The sequence below is a fragment of the Podarcis bocagei genome, assembly GCF_964188305.1.
Source record: "Podarcis bocagei genome assembly, chromosome: 8".
Lineage (NCBI taxonomy): Eukaryota > Metazoa > Chordata > Lepidosauria > Squamata > Lacertidae > Podarcis > Podarcis bocagei.
This window is the reverse complement of record NC_138133.1, coordinates 8,342,467-8,367,590: the sequence shown is the minus strand read 5'-3', so window position 1 is coordinate 8,367,590 and position 25,124 is coordinate 8,342,467. Positions and strand designations below refer to the sequence as shown.

At 43.5% G+C, this 25,124-nt stretch overlaps 1 protein-coding gene and 1 long non-coding RNA gene across 2 annotated transcripts in view; both read left to right on the top strand.

Annotated features, from left to right (window-relative positions):
* LOC308593941 overlaps positions 1–25,124 on the top strand; it is a 47,059-nt gene that overhangs the window by 19,554 nt on the left and 2,381 nt on the right. The window lies entirely within an intron of this gene.
* SRD5A1 (steroid 5 alpha-reductase 1) lies at positions 6,837–24,315 on the top strand. Its single transcript, XM_081206618.1, has 5 exons — positions 6,837–7,326; positions 18,000–18,166; positions 18,335–18,436; positions 21,438–21,588; positions 24,142–24,315. Exons 1-5 carry the CDS (start codon positions 6,992–6,994, stop codon positions 24,206–24,208), a joined length of 822 nt encoding a protein of 273 aa, XP_081062744.1. The 5' UTR covers positions 6,837–6,991; the 3' UTR covers positions 24,209–24,315.

The following is a 25,124-nucleotide window of genomic DNA, read 5'->3' as shown; positions in this document are numbered from 1 at the left end:
AAAAATTTAACAGATACAGAAAAGGAGAAATTTCAAGAGGAGACAGGGTTGACAGTGGTCAAGAAGGTGAAATACCTAGGGGTCTATTTGACATCTAAAAATGTGAATTTGTATAAAGACAATTATGAAAAATGTTGGTCAGAAATTAAAAAAGATCTAGAAATATGGTCAAATTTGAAATTGTCAATGTTAGGCCGAATTGCTGTGATTAAAATGAATGTATTGCCTAGAATGTTATTTTTGTTCCAGACCTTGCAGATTCTGGATAAGATGGAATGCTTTAAGAGGTGGCAGAAAGATATTTCGAAATTTGTCTGGCAGGGCAAAAAGCCCAGAATTAAATTTAAAATATTGACAGATGCTAAAGAAAGAGGGGGTTTTGCCCTGCCGGACTTGAAATTGTACTATGAGGCAGCAGCATTTTGCTGGCTGAAAGAATGGATGCTCCTCGAAAATACAGACATCTTAGATCTGGAAGGTTTTAATAATGCTTTTGGTTGGCATGCATATCTATGGTACGATAAAGTCAACAGTGCCTTTAAGAATCACATTGTTAGAAAAGCATTGTTCAATGTTTGGATAAGATACAAAGATCTGTTGGAAAACAAAACCCCTAGATGGGTCTCACCAGTGGAGGCCAAGGCAGTGAAGAAACTCAATATGGAGGTCGGATGGCCGAAGTATTGGGAAATCTTGGAACAAGATGGAGATAAGTTCAAATTGCAAAGTTATGAGAAACTGAAACATAAGGTACAAAATTGGTTTCAATACCATCAAATAATGGAATTTTTCAAACAGGACAGGAAAATTGGCTTCCAGATGGAAAAATCAAAACTAGAAACTGAATTGTTAGAACCCAGTACTAAGAATTTATCTAGAATGTATAACTTGTTGCTGAAATGGAATACACAGGATGAAACAGTCAAATCAGCTATGATTAAGTGGGCACAGGATGTCGGTCACAACATCATGTCAGATGACTGGGAATGGTTATGGAACACCGGTATCAAATTTACGGCATGTAATGCCTTAAAGGAAAATATTATGAAAATGGTATACAGGTGGTACATGACCCCAGTCAAGCTGGCAAAAATTTATCATCTGCCCGACAACAAATGTTGGAAATGTAAAGAGACTGAAGGTACCTTCTACCACCTTTGGTGGACATGCCCGAAGATTAAGGCTTTCTGGGAAATGATCTATAATGAAATGAAAAAGGTACTTAAATGTACTTTTCCCAAAAAACCAGAGGCCTTTCTCTTGGGCATTGTCGGCCAATTGGTGTCAAAGAGGGATAGAATTTTTTTTATGTACGCTACAACAGCAGCAAGAATACTTATCGCAAAGTATTGGAAGACACAAGATCTACCCACTCTGGAAGAATGGCAGATGAAAGTGATGGACTATATGACATTGGCCGAGATGACAGGCAGAATCCGTGACCAAGGAAAAGAGATGGCGGAAGAAGAATGGAGAAAATTCAAAAATTATCTTAAGGACTATTATAAACTTAACGAATGTTAGAGTGTTGTGGTTTTCAGAAACAAAGGGATACAGTGATATAAGGTCAGAATACAGAGATGACTAAGATGACAGAGGTTAGAAAGTAACAATTGGGAGTTGCTATAAAATTATGGACATTGGGATGCAGAAAGGGGGGGTATGGGGAAGTCCTAGAAAAGAGGTTTATGAAAATATGTCATGAAATTATGCATGTATGTTTGTCTTTTTAAGTGTTTGTTTGTTTTCTAAAATTTTGTAAAACCAATAAAAATTTTATATAAAAAAAAAAAATTAGAGAGGCTCTGCTGGTTGAACACTTTATTGAACAAAACCACACTTGTGATGCCTTTCGCTTTTTGGTTGCAAAGCACATACCTCCAACCAGTGGAGTTACTGGTGTTAATGTGTCCAGATTACTTTCCCAGATGGAGTCCAAAAATATTTATAAACTCAATACAGTGGTGCCCTGCAAGACGAATGCCTCGCAAGACGGAAAACTCGCTAGACGAAAGGGTTTTCCGTTTTTTGAGCTGCTTTGCAAGATGAATTTCCCTATGGGCTTGCTTCGCAAGACGAAAAACGAAAACGTCTTGCAAGTTTGTTTCCTTTTTCTTAATACCGTTAATACAGTTGCGACTTGACTTCGAGGAGCAACTCATAGAATGTGGTGTGGTAGCCTTTTTTGAGGTTTTTGAAGACTTTGGTGATTTTTGAAGCTTTTCCAAAACTTCTTTTAAACTTTTTTGGGGGGTTTTTGGATTTTGGGTTGGGGTGTTTGGAATTCAAGGACTTGGTGTTGGGGAGGGGTTTGCAAGAATCTGGAAGCTTGTGTGTTTCCCCCCCCCCCTGCATTTTTATGATTTTCTGTGGCCATTGGGCCACTCTGCTGTTTTTTTAAAAAAAATTCTGGATTTGAATTTCTGTGTGGTGGGCGGCTGGGGGAACAGTTGAGGAGGGGGTTCTTCAGCAAGAAGCAAAGAGTGGAAGAGGAACCTTCTTCGAGTTGTCCCCCAGAGTCTTAGAAAATGTACTGTACACTTTGTTGATTTTTAAATGTTTTTCTGTCATGTTTAGAAACTTAATTTATTGTTCCTTCAATTTTTGAAATGCTCTTTACAGTATGTGTGACTTTAAAGAGCACTTAATAAACTCTTGTTGTACCAAATTTGGCTTTGTTTGGACTTTTTTTGACCATAGGAACGCATTAATTGAATTTCAATGCATTCCTATGGGATTTCGTGCTTTGCAAGACGAAAAATTCACTAGACGAAAAAACTGGCGGAACGAATTAATTTTGTCTTGCGAGGCACCACTGTACACTAGTTCCACGTGGATTAAGTTCAACACTAGAGTTTGCAGGATTCATGTAACTGCTTGCAGCTGTGTCTGTGGTCTTTCTGCCGCTGTGCCTTTAAATGTGTGAGCCCTATCCATGTTTGATAAGGAGGTTTAACAAACTGAAGGGCATTGTCTTCTCTATGCTCCTCCGGATTGGAAACATGCAGATGGGAACAGGCAAGTTTCTATAGAGATTTTTTGTATTAGTGGGACTGAGGATATTAACTACAGTGGTACCTCGCAAGACGAATAATAATAATAAGAAGAAGTGTGCATGCACATGAAAGCTTATATCAAGAACAAATTTAGTTGGTCTCTAAGGTGCTACTGGGCAATTTTTAATTTTTTTGCTCTATTCCTGTGTTTGCAATTGTTCAAGATAAAATCTATTTTGGAAAGAAATGAGCACTGAACCACTGATATATTACAAGTGAACTCTTTATTTACTGTGTTTGCTATTGTTTAAGACAAAACCTTTTTTGGAAAAACATTACAGTGGTACCTTGGTTCTCAAATGCCTTGGTTCCCAAACACCAAAAACCCAGAAGTGTTCCAGTTTTCGAACATTTTTCAGAAGCCGAACGTCTGATGCGGCTGTCGGCTATTGTTTCTGGGGTGTCTGCACCAATCAGAAGCTGCACCTTGATTTTCAAACATTTCGGAAGTCAAATGGACTTCCGGAATGGATTAAGTTTGGCACTTGTTTTTGCTATTTATTTTGCGTTTTTGTTTTTGAGGCTTTTTCGGTTAATTTGTTTTTGTGACTGTGTGGAACCCAGTTCAACGACTGATTGATTGTGACTGCAGAAATGGATAAAAGTCGCCCCATCCAAACAATGACTATCATCAGTGCAGATAAGAAAATAATATTTATTTATTTTTATCCACAATACTCTTATTTTATAGTACAGTACATTGAGTATTGCTTTCATTTTATGGATCAATGGCCTCGTTAGATAGTAAAATTCATATTAAATTGCTGTTTTAGGGGTTGTTTTTAAAAATCTGGAATGGATTTATCCGTTTTGCATTACTTTCTGTGGAGAAGTGTGCCTTGGTTTTGGAACGCTTTGGTTTTGGAATGGACTTCTGGAACGGATTTTGAGAACCAAGGTACCACTGTACTCTTGCCATTTTTATGGATGTTTATTGTTGGTTCACAGATAGTTGCGTTGCTGATATTATCTTGTGTCAAATTTGTTATGGGGGACAGAACCTCAGGTGTATACTCATTTGCATAGATTTTGGGGGAGCCCCCCTCCCCACACCTTCACTATGCCCATGACAACAGCAATTGCAGCCCCCGTAATCTCAACTCTTTCCCCAATCTTCAGGAGGGTGCACCCTTTTCCTAACCAGAATGGGCAACAACCAGGTAGCGGGAAATTATATGGAGCCCACCCAGGAACCAAAACAGGAGCGTGCCATGACAGAACAACTGAAAGAAGAGGACCTTGCTGAATCTTGGGCACCAGGGATGGAGGGACTTTTGGCCCAGCAAGAAAATGAGTCTTTGGATTTGATAAATGAACTTGGAAAAAACCAGATTTGGAAAGACAAAGTTCGGCTGGAAATGGGGGGTTGGACTGACCCCCTATGCAGGGATGTTTGGACTTTCAGAATCTGGCAATGGGCCGTCAGAGGTTTGGAGCTGTTGGGACTTATCTTGGAGGGAATTTGAAACGTGTTTACTACTTGAAACATGTTTTTAAATACCACATGGAGTTTAGTCTGGACTATGAGAAAGGGGCTGATTTGTCGAAAAGGGTCAAAAGCACTATCAAGCTGGAGTTCCCACGAGTGAAAGGAAAATATGAAGAAGAACTGCGGAAGGGACATGGAAGAGATTTGATGGCCTCGGATATAAGATCACCAGGTTAAATGGGCCAGACTAATGGGACAAAAAGGACTGATAATCCCGGGACCGGGGGGAGGGGACGCTGGAAGAAGATTGGATTGTTTTTATTCTCTTTTTTTTATCGTCAGAAATGTTTTTTATGAAAGTTGCAGAAATGTTGAAATGAAATTACTAGGCTCTTGTAAGAATGTTTAAAGAATTAGGTAAAAAGGTAATGGTTATGAGAAGCTGGTAAAAATAAGATTTAAATTTTAAGTTTTAAGGTTTTATATAAGATAAGATGAAAATAGAGGAAGGTAATGTAATGACAGAATATTATGAATTATGGAAAGGATTTGCTGTGACAATTATTAATCAAGATACAAGAGATGGGAGGAGGAGGAAGTCATGGAAAGAAGGTAAAGAAAGTGGAGAATTTGAAAATGATGGTTTATTTTTTCTTTTTTATTTCTGTTTGTGTCTTTTTTCTGTAATTTTGTCTTTTTCTTTTATTTGTGATCTTAAAAATTCTTTTTTCAATAAATATCATTTTTAAAAAAATCAGAATGGGCAACAACCACCATGCACAAAAGGGAATCATCAGCATGGGGTTTTTTTTGTGTGTGTCTTTTTTTAGAAGTGCAAAGGGGGGGAAAAGTGATGCGGAAACCCCTCCGCGATGTGCACGCCCACAAGACCCTGGGCTAATGGTGAGATACGGGCATGTTCAGTGACCCAACGACCTCCTTTTGCGGACCTAAGCAAATCCGGGCAACAGGGGTGCAAAGTTTTCAGAAACGGGGGTGCTGACACCCCCCAAAAAACCTAGCCTACTGAATCAGAAGAATCAGTATTTACATCAGGCACTGAGCCATAGCCACACAATAAAATAAAACATACTGAAGATAGAGGTAAAAACTTAACAATAGAAAGTACATTTGGGGAGGGGGGTTCAATAATCAAATAGTAGATCTAATTCTAATTCTAACCTTGCAGTTTTTGCTGTCACCTGATCACCCTGATCTGCTAAAAGACAGGACACAGGAGGGAACGGTTGAGTAACCCGCACGAACAATAATACAGTGGTACCTCTAGATGCAAACGGGGATCCGTTCCAGAGCCCCGTTCGCATCTAGAAGCAAACGTAACCCATGTCCGTGCATCTGCGGGTCACGTTTAGGCGCTCCTGCGCATGACGTCATTTTGAGCGTCTGCGCATGCCACAACTCGAGCGCAACTCGAATGCGCTCATCCCGAATCACATTCAACCCAAGGTATGACTGTAGAGGAGTAAAGGGACCCCTGACCATTAAGTCCAGTCGTGACCGACTCTGGGGTTGCGGCGCTCATCTCGCACTATAGGCTGAGGGAGCCGGCGTACAGCTTCCGGGTCACGTGGCCAGCATGACTAGGCCGCTTCTGGCTAACCAGAGCAGCGCATGGAAACACCGTTTACCTTCCCGCTGGAGCGGTACCTATTTATCTACTTGCACTTTGATGTGCTTTCGAACTGCTAGGTTGGCAGGAGCTGAGACCGAGCAACGGGAGCTCACCCCGTCACAGGGATTCGAACCGCTGACCTTCTGATCGGCAAGTCCTAGGCTCTGTGGTTTAACCCACAGCGCCACCCACGTCCCAGTAGAGAAGTAATAACCTCAAATATTTATAAATACAGTGGTAACTCTGCTTACGTACTTAATTCGTTCCAGAGGTCTGTTCTTAACCTGAAACTGTTCTTAACCTGAAGCACCACTTTAGCTAATGGGGCCTCCTGCTGCCACCTCGCTGCCGGAGCACGATTTCTGTTCTCATCCTGAAGCAAAGTTCCTAACCCGAGGTACTATTTCTGGGTTAGCGGAGTCTGTAACCTGAAGAGTCTGTAACCTGAAGCGTATGTAACCCGAGGTACCACTGTCATAACGTGAGGCAAGCGCACCTTTCCCCCCAAAAAGACCCCGGCCTAATGCTGAATTCTGTGCATGCTCCGCGCCCCCTTTGCGGGGTGCAGCGCGCGCCCCGCCTTCCACGGCGGCGCGCTCCGGCCTGGGTCGCGCGCGCGCGCGCGCGTCCCGCCCGCCCTTGTGACGCCGCGCGCCCGCTCGGCCACTCGCTCGCTGGGTGCCGGCGGTGCCCTGGGCGGGCGCGGCGGCGGCGGCGGCGTCCTGGGCGGGGATGGCCACGCCCGGAGCCCCCGCCCGGACACCTTCTTCCCGCGGGGTTGGCCTCGCGGCGGGGAGGGGGCCGGGGCCGGCTCCCCTTTTCTTCCCCCGCCGGCGCCCGGGCGCGCAGAGCTGAGCCGCGTCGCCGGGCGCCATGGAGACGTTGGCCTGGGCGCTGCGCTGCTCGAGGGCCTTTTGGCGGCGCGTCTCCGGCCCGCAGGAGCAGCGGCTGCTGGAGGGGATGAGCTACGGGATGGTGGGCAGCATGGCGCTGGCTATGCTGGCCACGCGCTACCTGAAGATCCCCTACGGGCGCTACGCGTCGTCCGCCTACGGGCCGCCCATCCCGGCCAAGGTGGCCTGGGCGCTGCAAGAGGCGCCCGCCTTCCTCGTGCCGATGGGGCTCGTCTGGGGCAGCGACGGCGCCCGGCTCGCCTTCTGGCCCAACCGCTTCCTCCTGGCCCTCTTCGGCATCCATTACACGTACAGGTGAGCACGGCCGGCGCAGGTGGGGGGTGGCCTTCCCCGGACCTGCGGGAGGACCCGGGGAAGGAGCCCGGCAGCGAATTCCCCGACGGGGTTGTTCCCTTCTTCCTCCGGCTGGATGAAATCGGCGTGCTGAAAATAGAGCTAAAAACTTAACAATAGAAAATACATTTTTTTTTGGGGGGGGGGTTCAATAATCAAAGATTATCAATCTTCGGGAGGGTGCACTCTTTTCCTAACCAGAATGGGCAACCACCACCATGCACAATACATTTTGGGGGGTTCAATAATCAAAGATTGAATAATCAATCTTCGGGGGGGGGTTGCACCCTTTTCCTAACCAGAATGGGCAACCACCACCATGCACAAAAGGGAATCGTCAGCATGGGTCTTTTTTTGGTGGTTTTTTTTAGAAGTGCAAAGGGGGGGGGAAGTGATGCGGACACCCCTCCGCGATGTGCACCCCCACAAAAAAAAGACCCTGGGCTAATGGTGAGCTATGGGCATGTTCAGTGACCCAACGACCTCCTTTTGCGGACCTAAGCAAATCCGGGCAACGGGGGGTGCAAAGTTTTCGGAAGGACAAAAAAAATGGTGCTGGGAAGCGAATTGTCCCCCCCAAAAAACCTATCCTACTGAATCAGAATCAGAAGAATCAGTATTTGCATCAGCCACTGAGCCATAGCAATACAATAAAATAAAACGTACTGAAGATAGAGGTAAAAACGTAACAATAGAAAATACATTTTGGGGGGTTCAATAATCAAATAGTAGATCTTATTCAAAAACCTTGCAGTTTTTGCTTTCACCTGATCATCTTGAGTTGCTAAAAGACAGGTCACAGTAGCAATGGCTGAGCAACCCGGAACGGACAATAATAGAGGAGTAATAACCTCAAATATTTATAAATATAGTGGTACCTCGGGTTAAGTACTTAATTCGTAAAGGTAAAGGGACCCCTGACCATTAGGTCCAGTCGTGGCCGACTCTGGGGTTGCGGCACTCATCTCACTTTATTCGCTGAGGGAGCCGGCGTACAGCTTCCAGGTCATGTGAACATGACTAAGCGGCTTCTGGCGAACCAGAGCAGCACACGGAAACGCCGTTTACCTTCCCGCTGGAGTGGTACCTATTTATCTACTTGCACTTTGACGTGGTTTCGAACTGCTAGGTTGGCAGGAGCTGGGACCGAGCAACGGGAGCTCACCCCACAGTGCCACCTGCGTCCCTATTAGAGGGGTAATAACCTCATATATTTATGAATAATACTAGTGTATTGATGTGTTCTGTACATGCTCAGTGGTGCCAGGACGGTAAGCTCTCTTTGCTGGGCTAAGCAAACCTAGGCAAGGGCGGCTTTTTTCCAAAGGCATCATCCAGCCTGAGGAAGAATGGAACAACCCAGGCGAAAGGGGGGGGGACATCAGGAAAAAAACGTTCTGACAGCAGGAGCCGTTTGCTTGAGCTGAGATTGCAGGGGGGTTGGGATAGATGACCCTCGGGGTCCCTTCTGACTGCTGTTCTATGATACGGCTGATGGAGAAATGCCTCTTCCGAAATAGCTTTTGACAAGCTGCGGTGAGTGAGCGTCCTCCATACTCCCACTAATGGAGGGCATCGTTTTGGTTTTTTAAAAAGTAGGTCCCTCCATAATTAGATCATAGAATTGTAGAGTCGGAAGGGATCCCAAGGGTGATCACGTCCAAGTCCCTAGAATACAGGAATCTCAGCACACAGTTGCCACATCCAATTTGAAACTATGCCTTTTCTGAAACAGCATTTGACATGTTTTTTCCGCCCTCGTCTCTCTCTTTCCTTTATCCTTTGTCTAACATCCAGCCTGAGGAAGAGTTCTGTGAAACTCAAACATTTGCCTCTAGTTTGATATCTTCTAAAAGATTGCCAGTGGCTGCCAGCATTTGTGTGTGTGCGTGTACTAAATGTGTGTGTGTGTGTGTGTGTGTGTGTGTGTGTACACTAAATGTGTGTGTGTACTAAGTGCATGGGTAGGCAAACTAAGGCCCGGGGGCCAGATCTGGCCCAATCACCTTCTAAATCCAGCCCGCGGACAGTCCGGGAATCAGCGTGTTTTTACATGAGTAGAATGTCCTTTTATTTAAAATGCATCTCTGGGTTATTTGTGGGCCATAGGAATTTGTTCATATCCCCCCCCCCAATATAGTCCAGCCCTCCACAAAGTCTCAGGGACAGTGGACCGGCCCCCTGCTAAAAAAGTTTGCAGACCCCTGATTTGACCATTGTGACCAGTAGCTACTGGTAGCTTCTTCCATTAAATTGCATAGCCCATTTCAAAGCCTCCACATCTTAGGCATGCAAATTCCATAGTTTAAACCACTTGCTGTGTATGAATGCATTTCATTTTGTCTGCCCCGAAATTCCTACTATAGTCATACCTTGGTTTTTGAATAGCTTAGTTCCTGAACGTTTTGGCTCCCGAACGCTGCAAACCAGGAAGTGACTGCTCTGGTTTGCAAACTATTTTTGGAAGCCGAATATCCGACGGGTCTTCCGATTGGTTGCAGGAGCTTCCTGCGGCCAATCAGAAACCGCGCTTTGGTTTCCGAACCTTCTGGAAGTCAAACGGATTCCGTTTGACTTCCAAGGTACGATTGTATTTAGCTTCATTGGACAACAAGGTTGCGTCTGTTGGTTCTAGCATTATGAAAGAGGAGAAATATGGATTGGGCAAGAGAGGTGGGATATAATATAATGTTTGAAGATTGGGAAACGTTGTGGAGGAAAGGAGTCAAGTTCACTGCATGTACGGTGTTAAAGGAAAATATTATGAAAATGATGTATAGATGGTACTTGACCCCATGTAAAATTAGCAAAGATATATCATAACATAATCTATGCTGGAAATGTAAAGAAAAAGAGGGTACCTTTTATCATATGTGGTGGACCTGCCCCAAGGTGAAAGACTTCTGGGAGAAGATTTATAATGAATTGAAAAAAATGTTGAAATATACATTTATTAAGAAACCAGAGGCCTTTCTTTGTTGGGTTGGAATAACGACAGACGAGTAGCAAGTGTCATGTGAGAGGCATCTCTGGAGCAAGTCCCGAGGAGACTCTTTTATTGAATATTACAACCTTGCCACAGGTGCGCTCGTTGCTGATTGGTTAACATGAATACAATGTAAGGGCATTAATCATGAAGGTTGGGAAAGGGAACACATGGTTACTAATGGTTGATATTGCATGACTTGAAAGAACATAACGATCGCATTCCGTAGATGTGGTCAACAATGCATTAAGAACATTAAGGTACAGTAAGGTACACTGTTTCATGAACTCAATGGGAACTGTTCAGAACATTCTCGGACTCATGTGCAGAGGCAAAAACTTCCCATCATTTCTTCTTGGAATAACAGGTATGGAATTGCGCAAAAAAGATGTTAAGATTGTTTTTGTATGCCACAACTGCAGCTAAAATTTTGTTAGGCAAGAATTGGAAATTACAAGAAGTCCCAACAGTAGAGGAATGGCAGATGAAGATGATGGACTTTTCAGACCTAACCGGAAGAGTCCACGACCAGAAGGAGGAGGAATATCAGGAAGAATGGAATAAATTTAATGATTATTTAGTTAAATTTGTTAAGTTAAATTAACCCGAAATAGCTTGCAGATACTTAATAGGCTTAGGATTTTATTTATGTTAAGTGATGAATTAATATGTTTAATTATATAAGGTGAAGATTTAAGGATGTTAATGTTTAAGTTAAATTTCATAAAAATTGGGATTTGGAAAACCGTTAAAAGGACATGCAATGAAATTCAACCAAGGGGAAGCGAGGAAGTCACTTAACATAGTTAATAACTGTAATTTTCAATAAGGCTATGATTTATGTTTGTTATGTTTGTTTGTCTTGTGTGTTTGTTTGTTTGTTTGTTTGTTTGTTTATAATATTGTGAAAACCAATAAAAAAAATTTTTTTTGGGGGGGGAGTAAGGTAAGCATTGTGAATTGGGGACAGCTTAAAGGAGAAACCCAGTTCTTTCTCTTCTTGTATTACTCAGCTAAGTGGAATCCTTGCTACTTTACGTTACCAAAAGCAGGGTTATTTGATCACAAGCTGTGCTTTAAAGCTGCTGTTAATATGAACACTTACAAGTAAATGATTCATTTTTAAAGTCATAAAAAAGCGTTGCAAAGTGCAAACGATAGCTTTTTATAAACGTAGTTGTAAAAATACGGAAAGATTTCACACCATAATTACGAAGGGACCTTAATCTTCTCTGTATCATTCCATTTTTAAGCTTCTGTGAGCACACATAATTCAGTGTTTAGGTAAATATGATCCAAGGTTCTTGCACCATAAAAGCTAATTTGCCTGTGTGTCTACCTCAACTATTCAGTAACGTAAAGGCAGCAAACTGCAAATACAAAAATACGTATGCAGCAGTGCATGCTGTGAAATCTATTATAACAAAGAAATTGGGCTGAAGCCCATTACACCTTTTTCAAATACTTAGACAGCAATGCATTCTGGGAAGCAAAAACTTACTTTTGCATAAAGAAGTCTGAGGGTTTTGATACCTTTTTGTGCTGTCTTCCCCAGTGCCAATCCTAGCATTAGAGTGAGGTGGCAACTGATTCGGGTGGTCATGAAAGGGGAACTGTAGTTATTATTCACAGCCTTGGTTTGAAGTAATTGAAGTTTCTGAACAGTCTTCAGAGATGGCCCCATGTACAATGCATTGCAATAATCTCATCTGGGTGTTACCAGGGCATGACAGGCTATTCTTCTTCAAGGACGGTCACAGCTGGCCTTCTGCGCCACTGAAACCAGTTAGGTCTCCAGTTAACAAATGGCTCCAAGGAAGGCAGAGTGCTTGCAAGCTCTTCACCTTACTTACCCGACTCTGGAATGCTATTGGACAGGCTCTGGGAGGCTCTTGCAGGATCTTGTGGGGCTGTCTGAGTTCCTGTGAGATCTCGTAAGACCCTCCCCAAGCTTAGTAAGCAAGTCTGTGGGTTTAAAAGCTCTTCACACATTAGGAAAACCCAGTGCAAAAGAGACTTTGAGGTTCTCTGCCTTGCATGCAATTCATTTGCAGGATTTCAACCAGCCAGCTTTCAGCTGCTACAAGATGCAATTGTACTGCACTCCGTCCTTTAGTCAGAACATTGGAATCCAGATTAAATTCACACTACACCCATAATCTATACAGTGGTGCCTCGCAAGACGAAAAGAATCCGTTCTGTGATTCTCTTCGTCTAGCGGTTTTTTCGTCTTGCGAAGCAAGCCCATTGAAGGATTAGTGGATTAGCACTATTAGAGGCTTTTAGCGGCTTATCTGGTGATCGGATCAGCTGATAAGCGGCTTAGCGCTATTAGCGCTATTAGCGGCTTTTAGTGGCTTATCTGCTGGTCGGATCAGCTGATAAGCGGCTTAGCGGCTTAGAAAAAGGGGGGGAAGGGAAAAAAACTAGCAGGAACTTGCAAGACAATGTCGTCTTGCGAAGCAAGCCCATAGGAAATTCGTTTTGCGAAGCACCTCCAAAACGGAAAACTCTTTCGTCCAGCGAGTTTTCCGTCTTGCGAGGCATTCGTCTTGCGGGGCACCACTGTACTGCACTCCGTCATTTAGTCAGAACATTGGAATCCAGATTAAATTCACACTACACCCATAATCTATAATCTAATCTAGAACTACTATAGAGTAGATCCCGGCTCCCGGCCTCTTAAGTGAGATGAGCGCACAACCCTAGAGTCGGACACGACTGGCCCGTACGGGCAGGGGTACCTTTACCTTTTACTATAGAGTAGATCTAAATTCTGGTTGAAATCAGTGCGACAAGGTAAGCCATGAGTAACTTGCCCATTGGTTTTAACTACATTGATCTGGAACCAAGCCTATTAGTGGAATGCATAGGATTAAGCTAAGAGTACATTGAGAACTATGCATGAATGTGTAATCAGATTAAGGTTAAACCCTAGTCTGTCAGGAGTAACATGCAATACACACAATGATTTCCAAAAACTAAAGAACGTTCTGTGCATGACTGCCTTTTATGGGCTACACAATCTAGTGGCATCTGAGTCCTTTGCACATGCATGTATGATGAAATGCATCTGCATTCAGTGATTGGTGGTTGGAATGTTCTGTGCGTGATTGATTCCTCCCCAAATTGGGGAGGAAACAAACTATAATCTGAAATATGTGTCACTTGCACAACAACTTCAGAGGAGGTTAATATTTGAACCTTAGAATAGCTTTGGAAGTGGATATAGGCTGTAGGGTTAGAAGTAGAAGATAGGGTATTTTAAAATAGTATTATTTGTAAGTGATAAAATGTGAAGTTATTTTAAGTGTGATTAAAAAAAAGAGAGAGGGTTAGAAATTATGATAGACGTAAACTGCGAAAGATGAAGTAAAATGAAAATCAGGTAGGTGGGACCTGGGGAAGCCCACCTAACAATCTTTAGAAAAATAAGGATATTACAAGAATTTGTTCGTATTGTTTGTGTTTTTTATTTGTGTTTTAAAATGAATAAAAAAAACTGGTGGGGGCGGGAGGACATCTTCAGAGAAGGCTTCTGCTTCCATGAGACCCTGGAAATGCAGCCATCCCATATGGGGATCAAACTGTGCTTATCAGCACCACGCTTTAACCAACTGCGGTGGCTCCCAAGGGTTTTCAGAAGCCAGGAAAAACCAGGGTTTCGAAACAAACAGAAGGCTTCCTGAGCCTAGGGGGCTTCCCCATTGCAGACAGTTGCCAATGGGCATGCAGCGCATTACAGGGGCAAGGGCAGCGTTGACATCCGCATGCACCCTCTCATTTGCGTCCTTCTCTGTTCTGATCCATATCAGAGCAGGGTGGCACTCACAGTACCCAAAGCAGTCCTGCCTCACCTGCTGCTGCCTCGTGCACAGATGAAGAAAGATGGCTTGAAGTGAGTTTCTTTGGGAGATGCTGAAAAGCAGGACAAAAATAAGTATTTGTCACTCTATAAGACGCACCAGAACATAAGACTCACCTAGGTTTTTTTTTTGGGGGGGGGGATTCTGAATCCCAGAAGCCAGAAAAGCAAGAGGGATCCTTCTTCCCACTGCCTGGGATAGCCTCTTGCTTTCTGGCTTATGGGATAGCTGCACCAAGCCTCTCCCAGGCAGTGGGAAGAAGGCTCCCCTAAGAGCTGCGCTTCCTTTAAAGAGCCGCGTGGAGCATGTGTGTGGCTCTTGGGGGCTTTTCCCCTAGGAGGGAGAAGGGCAGCTCAGCTCTTTAAAGGGAGCGCTGAGCAGAGCCTCTCGCCTGCATTCACTCCATAAGACGCACACACATTTCCCCTTACTTTTTAGGAGGGGAAAAGTGCGTCTTATAGAGCGAAAAATACGGTAAGTAAACACGGCTGCTGCTTGGTGAGTCTGAAAAGGGAGGTCACTCGAACCTAAAGAGGCTTTCTTTTGCTTTTTGCAAAAGTTTTTGCAGCTTGTCGTTATTTTGGGGGAAAGAAACCCTCTGAAACACTGGAAATTTCCTCCTTCACCCCAAGGGACTTGCTGTGAGCTCTCCGGGTGGGGGGCGTTTCACACTGTCCATAAGCAAAACCTCAAATCCACAGGGTCATCTTGTTTGGGCGATGGACATTCTCCTCGGGTCTCAAGCTGCTTCTGCCTCGATGTCTCACCCCAAGGATTACATTTCTGAACCAAGGGTGGCCTTTTACTTGGGTTTCGTAGCCAGGAAAACATCAAGAATGCACTTTTTTGCACTACAGCCCAGGTTTACACCAAAGATGCCAATAATGAGGAAACTGAGGGCACTGGTAACAGTTGTGTGCACTTTTCAGGCATTTTAAAACCGTGGATTAGCGAAATTATGGAGAGGAGAGCAGGATCACACCCATTCTCCCCTCTCAGCCTGGAACAGTCTGGGATATGGCTTAGAGAGCTGCTGTTTGTGGAGGGGATTGGTGGAAACGGGGTGTGCTCACATATAAAGGGTAAAGGGACCCCTGACCATGAGGCCCGGTTGTGGCCGACTCTGGGGTTGCGGCGCTCATCTCGCTTTACTGGCTGAGGGAGCCGGCATACAACTTCCAGGTCTTGTGGCCAGCATGACTAAGCCGCTTCTGGCGAACCAGAGCAGTGCACGCAAACGCCGTTCACCTTCCCGCCAGAGCGGTACCTATTTATCTACTTGCACTTTGACGTGCTTTCGAACTGCTAGGTTGACAAGAGAAGGGACCAAGCTACGGGAGCTCACCCTGTTGTGGGGATTCGAACCACCAACCTTCTGATCGGCACGTCCTGGGCTCTGTGGTTTAACCCACAGCGCCACCCGCGTCCCCGTGCTCATATATACTTGAGTATATTTGCAGGAAAACAAATGGGAAGATTATTTGGGACAGTTCTCCACCTCCTTTACTTAGGAAAATGCAGCAGTCAATATTGAAGGGAGGCTTCAACTTTCCAGATATTAGTTTATACCAGACGGCATATTTGTTAGCATGTACAAAGGATTGGCAGGTTTCTCCTTCTATCAACACTCCAGCTTGGGTAATTTTAGAGATGACTTATTTAGTAACACCTTTATTTGGATGGTTAATGTTGGGGTCTATGTATAATAAAAAGAAAGGATCTAAACCACATTTAATTTTAGCAACTAGAAAGATACAGGGTATCTTGTCAGTTGCAGTTTGACCCACGTGCTCGCACTAAATTAACTTTATGGGATTGGAAGATAGGCAGCCTTTTTTGCGGACGAAATAACAAAATGGGTTGAATGCGATGTGTGTGTGTGTGATTTGCTATTTTACAATTTGAATATAGATTACCAGCAAGTACAAAATGGCAGTATCTTCAATTACAGCCTTTGCTGGAGTCTATATATATATCTGCTTTGAGATCTTCAGTATTTCCTAAGGCGTTGGAGGAAATTATTGGATCTTCCCAGAAAGAAGCTAAACCTGTACCTGTTTATGAACGTTTAATGGAACTTCGTAAGGTAGAATTTCAAGAACTCAGAGGTGCCTGGAATAGTTGGTAATTAGAATGTAATATGCAGCCTAAAGAATGAAAAATTGCTTTAGAAGAGACACAGAATATTACCTTAGAATTGAAATAGCCACCGTTCCAACAATAATTAGCTTTCATAATATTTATTAGAATTTTAAAGACAATAAAAGTTTACAAAATTTAAACATAAAAGATAAAAACAAAGAATAGCCACAGTAGAAAAAAGAAAGAAGAAGGGTACAAAAATACCAAAAACAAAACACACAAAAAATAAAAATCAGTTTAAAAAAGAAGAAAAATCAGTATTTCATATCTTATAGTTCATTTACTTGATTCCTGACTTCCTCACACCTCCCCTTTTGTATTCCCATTTAAAATTCCTTTCAGCAAATCCTTACCCTCTATCATTTCCAACAATAATTAATTGAGTGTATTGGACTCCACAACATTTGTATAGGTAGTCACTGTCTAATAGAGATAAACGTTGGTGATGTAACACCTTGGTTGAGGTACATGATGCAAGCTTGTCCGGTGATGCACTATTTCTGGTCTGAAGTTTTTATCCGCATTGGCATCTGTTTTGCATTGGCAAAATATTTGTGTACTTCTAAAATATATTCTTGTAGGATGGGATTAACAGCAGGACAACAAAAGTGGATTTTGTGAGCCCTTATGATAGCTAAGAGACTCAAACTTCAAACCTGGAAGGGTAAATTCCATGGTGACAATTGGACATATTTCATACAGACATAGATTTTTGTGTGGATATTTGGGGAGCTTATCTTAACTTACATATTTGACTTAAGATTTACTGATGATTTATTGTACTGTACTCAAATTGTGAACCTATTGTGGCTTTTTGGGGGGGTTAGTATTATTTATATACTATTTTTAATTGTCTTTATTATTTTGTTTTCTTCCCTTTCTCTTCCTCTGTTAAATTCACAATTAAAAAAACGATTAATAAATGAAAGACTAACTGACACAGGGCCTGGACTTCTACTGCATCACTGAGTCTCACCTCTGCTATTGCAGGAGCAAAGCCTACCTCTGCCGCTGACTTGTCTATGGAGGGTTGTCGACCCAGTAGGCAGATTCTGAGGATTTCCTGTTCAGGAACGTTTTTAACGTTTTTATCATGTTTTTAATATTCTTTTGGGAGCCGCCCAGAGTGGCTGCGGAAACCCAGCCAGATGGACAGGGTATAATAATAATAATAATAATAATAATAATAATAATAATAATTCCCTCCTCCTCCTCTTTCTTCTTCTTCTCCTCCAGCACCATAATTCAAAAGTATCAATTCTTTGGCGATCAGCCTTCTTTATGGTCCAGCTCTCACTTCCATACATCACTACTGGGAAAACCATAGCTGTACATAATAAACACATCTAAGTAATCGTAGCAGCATTTGTTCCTCCTTCATCCATCCTGCCTGCAACTGATTGCTTTCTGGAACTCTGCGTATGCTCTGCTAAGGTCTGGCTAAGGTCCTGCAACAGGTCAAAGTTGCAAGACACCAACAGTGGCTACCGCTCACAATGGTAAAAATGTACTTTATGCATACTGCACAATTTGCTTAAAAGGGATTCTGTTTTCAATAAGCTTGGAGCTTAGTTGTGTGTGTGTTGCATTTCTGCAACGTTTAAAACTAAATAAAACCCTTAATTTTGCATTTATTCCAGGGCATTCATCTTTCCTTTCTTAATTCGTGGAGGAAAGCCAACACCCGCCATTGCATTTTTGCTAGCTTTTGTCTTCTGCGCTTATAATGGATACCTGCAGGGCCGGAGTTTGAGTAACTATGCAGAATACTCTTTAGATTGGCCAACAGTACTGCGCTTCGTTCTAGGTGAGTAACCTTAGGTACTAAATATGTCACAGATTTTCAAGTGCAGCCGTTGGCAATGGTTCAGAACATCATGAAGCAAGCAGATCGGATACAGACATACTGTGGTGCATTCTCATAACTTTTTTTTTAAGGTTGTGTTTCTAAACCAGCATTCTAATATATTTTCAGGTTTTTCGGGGTGGCTAAGTGGCCTGCTGATTAATGTGCATTCTGATAATATTTTGAGGAATCTCAGAAAACCAGGGGAAACGGGCTACAAAATACCAAGAGGTGAGTAATGTGTCATTGAAATCCTATGCTGCAAATGTGTCATTGAAACTTAAATTATTTTATAATGAAGCATTCTAACAGCAAGGGTCCCAGAGACCCAACTTGCGTTGCAAGTTGCTTGTCACAGAAGTGGATTCAAAAGGAGTAGAAGTGTTTTTTCTTATATATAAATTCCTGCGCTCATAAAGCAGGTGTTTTTTAAAGAACACAATAAAACAGATTTTTCCTTTTTGAAAATCTCTTTAGCTATTGCTGAGACACCTGCTTTATTGACAGTAAAAGCTCTGGGGCTGCATCACTTTTCCTAGTTGTGTGTGCTCAAATCCCATTTAATTTCCATGCGAGTTAAGTACCGTATTTTTCGCTCTATAACACGCACGCGACCATAACACGCACGTAATTTTTAGAGGAGGAAAATCCGTAGGCATGCCACCCGTAGGCATTTCCTCCTTAACACGCACAGACATTTCCCCTTACTTTCTAGGAGGAAAAAAGTGAGTGTTATGGTGCAAAAAATACGGTATATGGAACTGGTTGGAAGGTAACCCAGTCCTACAGTCTTGACAAGGTGGTTACTACCTCTGCTGCTTGCAAAAGTGCAAGCCAAGTCTGTCTCCCCCACCGCTATCCTCACTCAGCAGAAATTCAACAGCATTTAATGAAATGCAAATGCAGAAATAGCAACCAGTCTCGCCACGCAGTGCTTAGCAACCATGCAGCTCCTTGTCAATGGCGACATTGTCTGTGATCCGCTCCATGTGCAGCTGTGCTTGGAAAGCACCAGTCAGCCCGCAGCATTGTCACCTTACTTCCCCCCCCCCCCGATGCCGCTCGCAAGGTAAAGACCCTGTAGGTTTATACGCAAAGGAAACACCAGACTTTCCCTCCTAGCTTCTTGAGAAACATGAAGAGGCAGTTTCAAGCTGTGCCCCTGCGGGGAACGTGCCTTAGCTAAAATGCAACATTCTCGGTACAGCATGCATTTGATGGAGGCAGGCACACATTTCCCAGTACTGTGGTTCACAGCCGTGAATTCCTGAGCATCCCATTTCTTTGCCAAGGGCATGATGCAAGTTCACTCGGTTTCAGGGCTCTTTTGTCCAAACGAGCCTGCAACTCACTACAAGGTTACTCTGTCTTCATTCTGGGATTTACTGCTAAAAAAATAATTCCTTTGAATTGAATTGTATAGCCAAGAGGGCTTCCAGAGGAATGTACAGCCATATTAAAATACAAAATAGCAAATAATAATCCAGAGAGGTTTGGAGAGGGTTTATTTACCCCACCCCACCCCCTGAGAAATTGCACACCCACCCTCAAAAGACAAGTCCAAACCACACACTGACAGCAATACTCTCTTATCAGCTCACCAAACAAAGCTGGAGATGTGAGTTCAGTCCCCATTACGGGGAAGTGGAATATGGCCTCCCCTCCTGTTTTTCATGCCTGACCAGCAACAGCAATACCAAGCAAAAAAAGAGGAGCTCCCGATATTTGAACCTGCTTAGCCACAGCAGTAGACAGGGAAACAAGAGACACCACGGGGCATTTTGCTTTTGCCCAGCTCCCTCAAGACTCAAATATGTGCACTGAGATCACATGGGCTTCAGAAGGAGACCATGTCGGGGGTGGGGGAACAGCTTAGGTTTCATATGCAGGGGATCACAGGTTCAAATCTAAGGCCTAGGCCTAGCACCACGCTTGAGAAGGTGGGGAGGGAGACTTCCGGTTGGTCACCCGATTAATGGCGACGGGAGCTCTTTCGGCTGAAAGAGCCCCAGCTCTATGAAGATTGGGGTGACCGCGAGAGTGTTGCGGAACCCCGAAAAAAACCTCAGATTGAGCATTCTGAGTACCTGGTGTTCCGGCGTGTACCCTGAGCGACTCCCCTGCTCCCCGGTAAGCTCTAGTAAGACCCCCGAGAGCGAGCGGGGTTGGAGACGTGGGTACTGTGGAATCGACTCTCTTTCTTCATTGCGCAAAGCTCCAAAGTCCGGCGATCGTGAGCGACCAATTTCTCCGAAAAAATTTGGAAACCGTGAGTAAAAATCTAAGGCCTAGACCTAGCACCACACTTGAGAAGGTGGGGAGGGGCTCCCACGTGAAGGTATAGTTGAACCAATTTGTAAGAGTGCTGTATGGCCCAGTTGCCCTCTTGGTCCGCCCTTCCCCTACCAACCCATGCCACCAATGCCTCTGGCTATTTTCCCTGCTAGGCCAGCCCTAACGTCTCAACAGACCCAAACATCCCTCCCTATTTCCCCATGCTTCCACATTCTCAATCTGGATCATCATGCAAACCACTGCTTCTTTTTGTAACGGAAACCAAAAGGGTGCAAGGAACCACCATGTGTTTAGCTTCACCTCTAGCTCCGACTCGAGCTACCCTCTCTTGACAAAAGCAGCAGCCAAGAAACGGAAACGACCACGCCTGAGTCAAATTTGTCTGCTACAAGGGCTAAATCAAGAGTTTGCTTTCTCAGAGAATATGGATGTAGCTACTATGTACTCCAGCAGCCTGGTCTTGCTCGGCTTGAGACCTACTTGCAAGCACAGATACATCTGACTATGAAGCTCTGGATGACATTGCAGAATTGGGAGAAAGAATTAAGAGTCTTGCAAAGTACAGGATGCCACCCAGAATGAGGGTGACCAGAGTTGCAGATATTTTTTGGCGAGCACCAGGAAGGGGAACCTCAAATCCTCCTTGAGGATCTGACTTCTCGTGTCTTGGAGCAACAACAACAAAGATTTAGTTCTTTCTCTCTTCCTAAAATCTTGTTCTGAGAAAACAGTTCCCCCTCTGTCAAGAGTCTAACTTGCTTCTCTTGCCCATGGAAGCGATTGGGACATGGCTGGAAACCATGACTTCATGTAACATCAATATTGCTAGAAGTAGCTATAATTAGTTGTTTTACAACTGGGTAACTCCCAATACTTTCGGATTTACAGTGACTTAAAGCTATCAGAGCATTAATTGCTACTACATTTTGTTCTACAGGAGGAATGTTTGAATATGTGACTGGAGCCAACTACTTTGGAGAGATTCTTGAATGGTGTGGATTTGCTCTTGCAGCCTGTACCTTGGAAAGTGCTGCTTTTGCTGTTAGTACATTCTTGATATTAGGAAGAAGGGCACAAATGCATCATCAGTAAGTTTTCAGAAATTCGGATTTCTCTTGAATTTTCATGTGGGAGTTTTTAATACATACACAATTGTTTTTCTCTGATAAACCATACTTAAGGTCCCCCTTCCCTTCTTTGTATGGACATAGAACTTATGTTTATTATCTATATTTGCTAAGGAAAGTGACAGGGAAGCTAAATATTGAGCTGGTTTAAATCATCATTAACAAGCCCTTCAGTTATTCACCTTGCCCTCCAGATGTTTTGCATTAAAATTCCCATCAGCCCCAGACAGCACAGCCATGCTGATTGGGACTTATGGGAACTGTAGTCTAAAACATCTGGACAGCACCACATCTAAGTCATTGATAAAAATGTTGAAGTACTGGGGCCCAGGTTGAATCTTGAATCCAGGTTGAATCCAGGTTGAATCTTGTAGCACCCCATTTGAAACTTGCCTCAGGTTTGATGAGGAAGCATTGTGAGAACTCTTTGAGCATGATTTCCCAACCAGCTGTAAATCCTCCTGATTGTATTATCATCCAGCTTGAATTTAACCAGTTTGATAACCTAAATATTATGTGGAACTTTGTTTTCCTGAAATCAAGGTAAGTTACATTCCCACAGTCTGCTAACTCAGTAACCCAACCAATAACAAGGTAAACTTAATCCGGACATAAATCTGGGTTATTCTTGATAAATTCATGCTACTGATTTGTGGCTGTGGTGGCCCAGTTGGAAGAATTCACTTGGCACCAACTTTTAAAGTGCCAGGCAAAGACTTTAAAAAGCAAACAAAAAACCAGTCATTTTAACTGTCTTGATTATATACAGGTCGTGTTATCCAAAAACTCATTGTATGAAAATTCATTTATCCAAACAAGAGGAATTAGTACTCTAACCTCGCCTATACACACCAGATTCAGATACCCAAATAGCTGGATCTGCATATAGCATTGTAAACAAACAAGCAGCCTTAAAACAAGCGTTACTTTTTGTGTTTTACTGATCCATAGCAGCCATGGTGAGAGGGAAGGGAGGCAAGGGGAGAGATTGGACATATAAATGAGCATTTTCCCCTTCCTTGTTTGCTTTTTGCAAGGTTTCAGGGGGTTTTCTGGGGATTTTACAAGGCTTTTCAACCTTTTAGGGCCAAGATTCCATTGTTGGGAATGCATTAAATTTCCCCATAGGAATCAGTGGAAATCCTGGACTTGTTATGTGAATGCTCGCCTGACAAACTATTTCCCAAGAATGCATTGTGTTCAGATAGCGAGTATTTTAAAGCGACTTTTAACTGTGTTGGTACCTGCCACTTTTATGCTTGGGTGTTCTTAAAGAAAAATATTAGATCTATTACCTGCCCTTCACCACAAAGTCCCAGGGTGGGTCACAACAATGTAAAATACAACACTAAAAAATTGTTTAAAACATTACAATCAGAACTAGAACAGGTCCTAAAATAAATATATCTCAACTATATTGTTTTCACTTTGATGTGTTAACTTTGAAAACTACTTAAAAACCTACATACGGCGATACAGAAATGTAATAATTAAATAATAATTGTATTGTTATCAAGTTGCATACTCCGTAAATAACCTGTTCTACATGAATTTGGGTTCTAACATACCGTATTTTTCGTTTCATAGAGCGCACCAGACCATAGGGTGCACCTAGTTTTGGGAGGAGGAAAACAAGAAAAAATTATTCTGAATCCCAGAAGCCAGAACAGCAAGAGGGATCTGGCTTCTGCGATACCGTGTGGCTGTTCTGGCTTCTGGGATAACCACGCCAAGCCTCTTCAGGGCAACGGGATGAAGGCTCCCCCTTCCCGAAGAGGCTACACAGGGCTAAGGCAGAAGCCAGGACAGACACGTAGCTGAAGGGCGCTGCGCAGTTCTCCCTCTCTGAGAGGGAGAACTGCACAGCGCCCCTTCAGCGAAGCTGGAGAAGGAACAGTTCCTCCTCCGGCTTCGCATGGCAGGCGCGTCGCTGATAGTCACCTGAAGCCTTTGGCGCGCATCGGGAACTCGCGCTGCGCTCCAAAGGCTTCGGGTTCCTTTTGCTGAAGCCAGGAGAGTCTTGCTCTCCCGGCTTCCGCAAAAGGAACCTGAAGCCTTCGGAGCGCAGTGCAAGTTCCTGCCTTGCTCCGCAGGCTTCAGGCAGCTATCCCTGAAGCCTGGAGAGCGAGAGGGGTTGGTGCACACCGACTCCTCTCGCTCTCCAGGCTTCAGCGAAAGCAACACGAAGCCTCCGGAGCGTGGAGGGAGCGCTCTCTCTGCGCTTTGGAGGCTTCGCGTTGCTATCACTGAAGCCAAGGAGCCTGCATTCGCTCCATAGGACGCACACACATTCCCCTTCATTTTTGGAGGGGAAAAAGTGCGTCCTATAGAGCGAAAAATACGGTAAATTTGGCTTTTCCTGTTCTTACCGAGGCAGTTAAGAAATGTATTTGTATTTATGAAGATTTAAGAACATGCCTGGGCCTCATTCCAGATATATGAAAGGTGGTAATGTTCTAGTTTTATACAATTTGAGCCAAACAGTACTCCTCACTTCTGCTTCTTCTCCTTCAGCTGGTACCTCAACAAGTTTGAAGACTATCCCCGCTCCAGGAAAATTCTAATTCCATTTATCTTCTGAGCTCTTCCTCACATTTCCTGCTGATTCTGAGCAATAGCTGCTGCTATGACGAATAAGAGAAGTTAATGTTCAATAAATGTTGGCTAAACGGGGCCTCTGAATACCCACCAGGGCACTTCTGGCAATGCAAATACTGTGCTTAATGATGCAACAGGGACATTTCCCATTATAAAGTATTTTTGAATTATAGGTGCTATACCGTAACTATTTATGAGCTCGTTATACCTCAACTTAATGTTCTCTAAGGAACTTTCTTAACTTTCTCGAAGGAAAAGGCCCCTTACTAGGTTTCCAAAAGGTGCTGAAACCTTAACCTAGGTAATTATTATATACTTATTATTATATACTTCCGACTGCTTTTCTACTTTTAAGAATTCCAGGCAGTTAACAGACTAAATTAGAAATATAGGGTGGTTGTCATTCTTGGAGCAGACCCACTGGAATAAATCGATTTTTACGTTCATTGGTTTCATTGGGTCTATTCCAAGTATCACTTAGTTCACCATTAATGAAAGACAAGGAGCAAAAATATACAATATAATAATAATAACAACAACAACAACAATACTACAGTGGTGCCTCGCAAGACGAAATTAATCCGTTCCGCGAGCCTCTTCGTCTAGCGGTTTTTTCGTCTTGCGAAGCAACCCTATTAGCGGATTAGCGCTATTAGCGGCTTAGCGGATTAGCGGCTAAAAGGCTATTAGCGGCTTAGCGGCTAAAAAGCTATTAGCGGCTTAGCGGCTAAAAGGCTATTAGCGGCTTAGAAAAAGGGGGGGAAGCGGAAAAAAATCGGAACACTTGCAAGACGTTTTCGTCTTGCAAAGCAAGCCCATAGGGAAAATCGTCTTGCGAAGCAGCTCAAAAACGGAAAACCCTTTCGTCTAGCGGGTTTTCCGACTTGCGAGGCATTCGT

What these genes read in the sequence shown, in the direction of transcription:
- SRD5A1 (XM_081206618.1), top strand. Translation starts at nt 6,992, where the DNA reads ATGGAGACGTTGGCCTGGGCGCTGCGCTGCTCGAGGGCCTTTTGGCGG. An exon ending in GGCATCCATTACACGTACAG is followed by an intron (nt 7,327 to 17,999) that starts GTGAGCACGGCC and finishes CATTTATTCCAG; the next exon opens with GGCATTCATCTTTCCTTTCT. An exon ending in AGTACTGCGCTTCGTTCTAG is followed by an intron (nt 18,167 to 18,334) that starts GTGAGTAACCTT and finishes ATATATTTTCAG; the next exon opens with GTTTTTCGGGGTGGCTAAGT.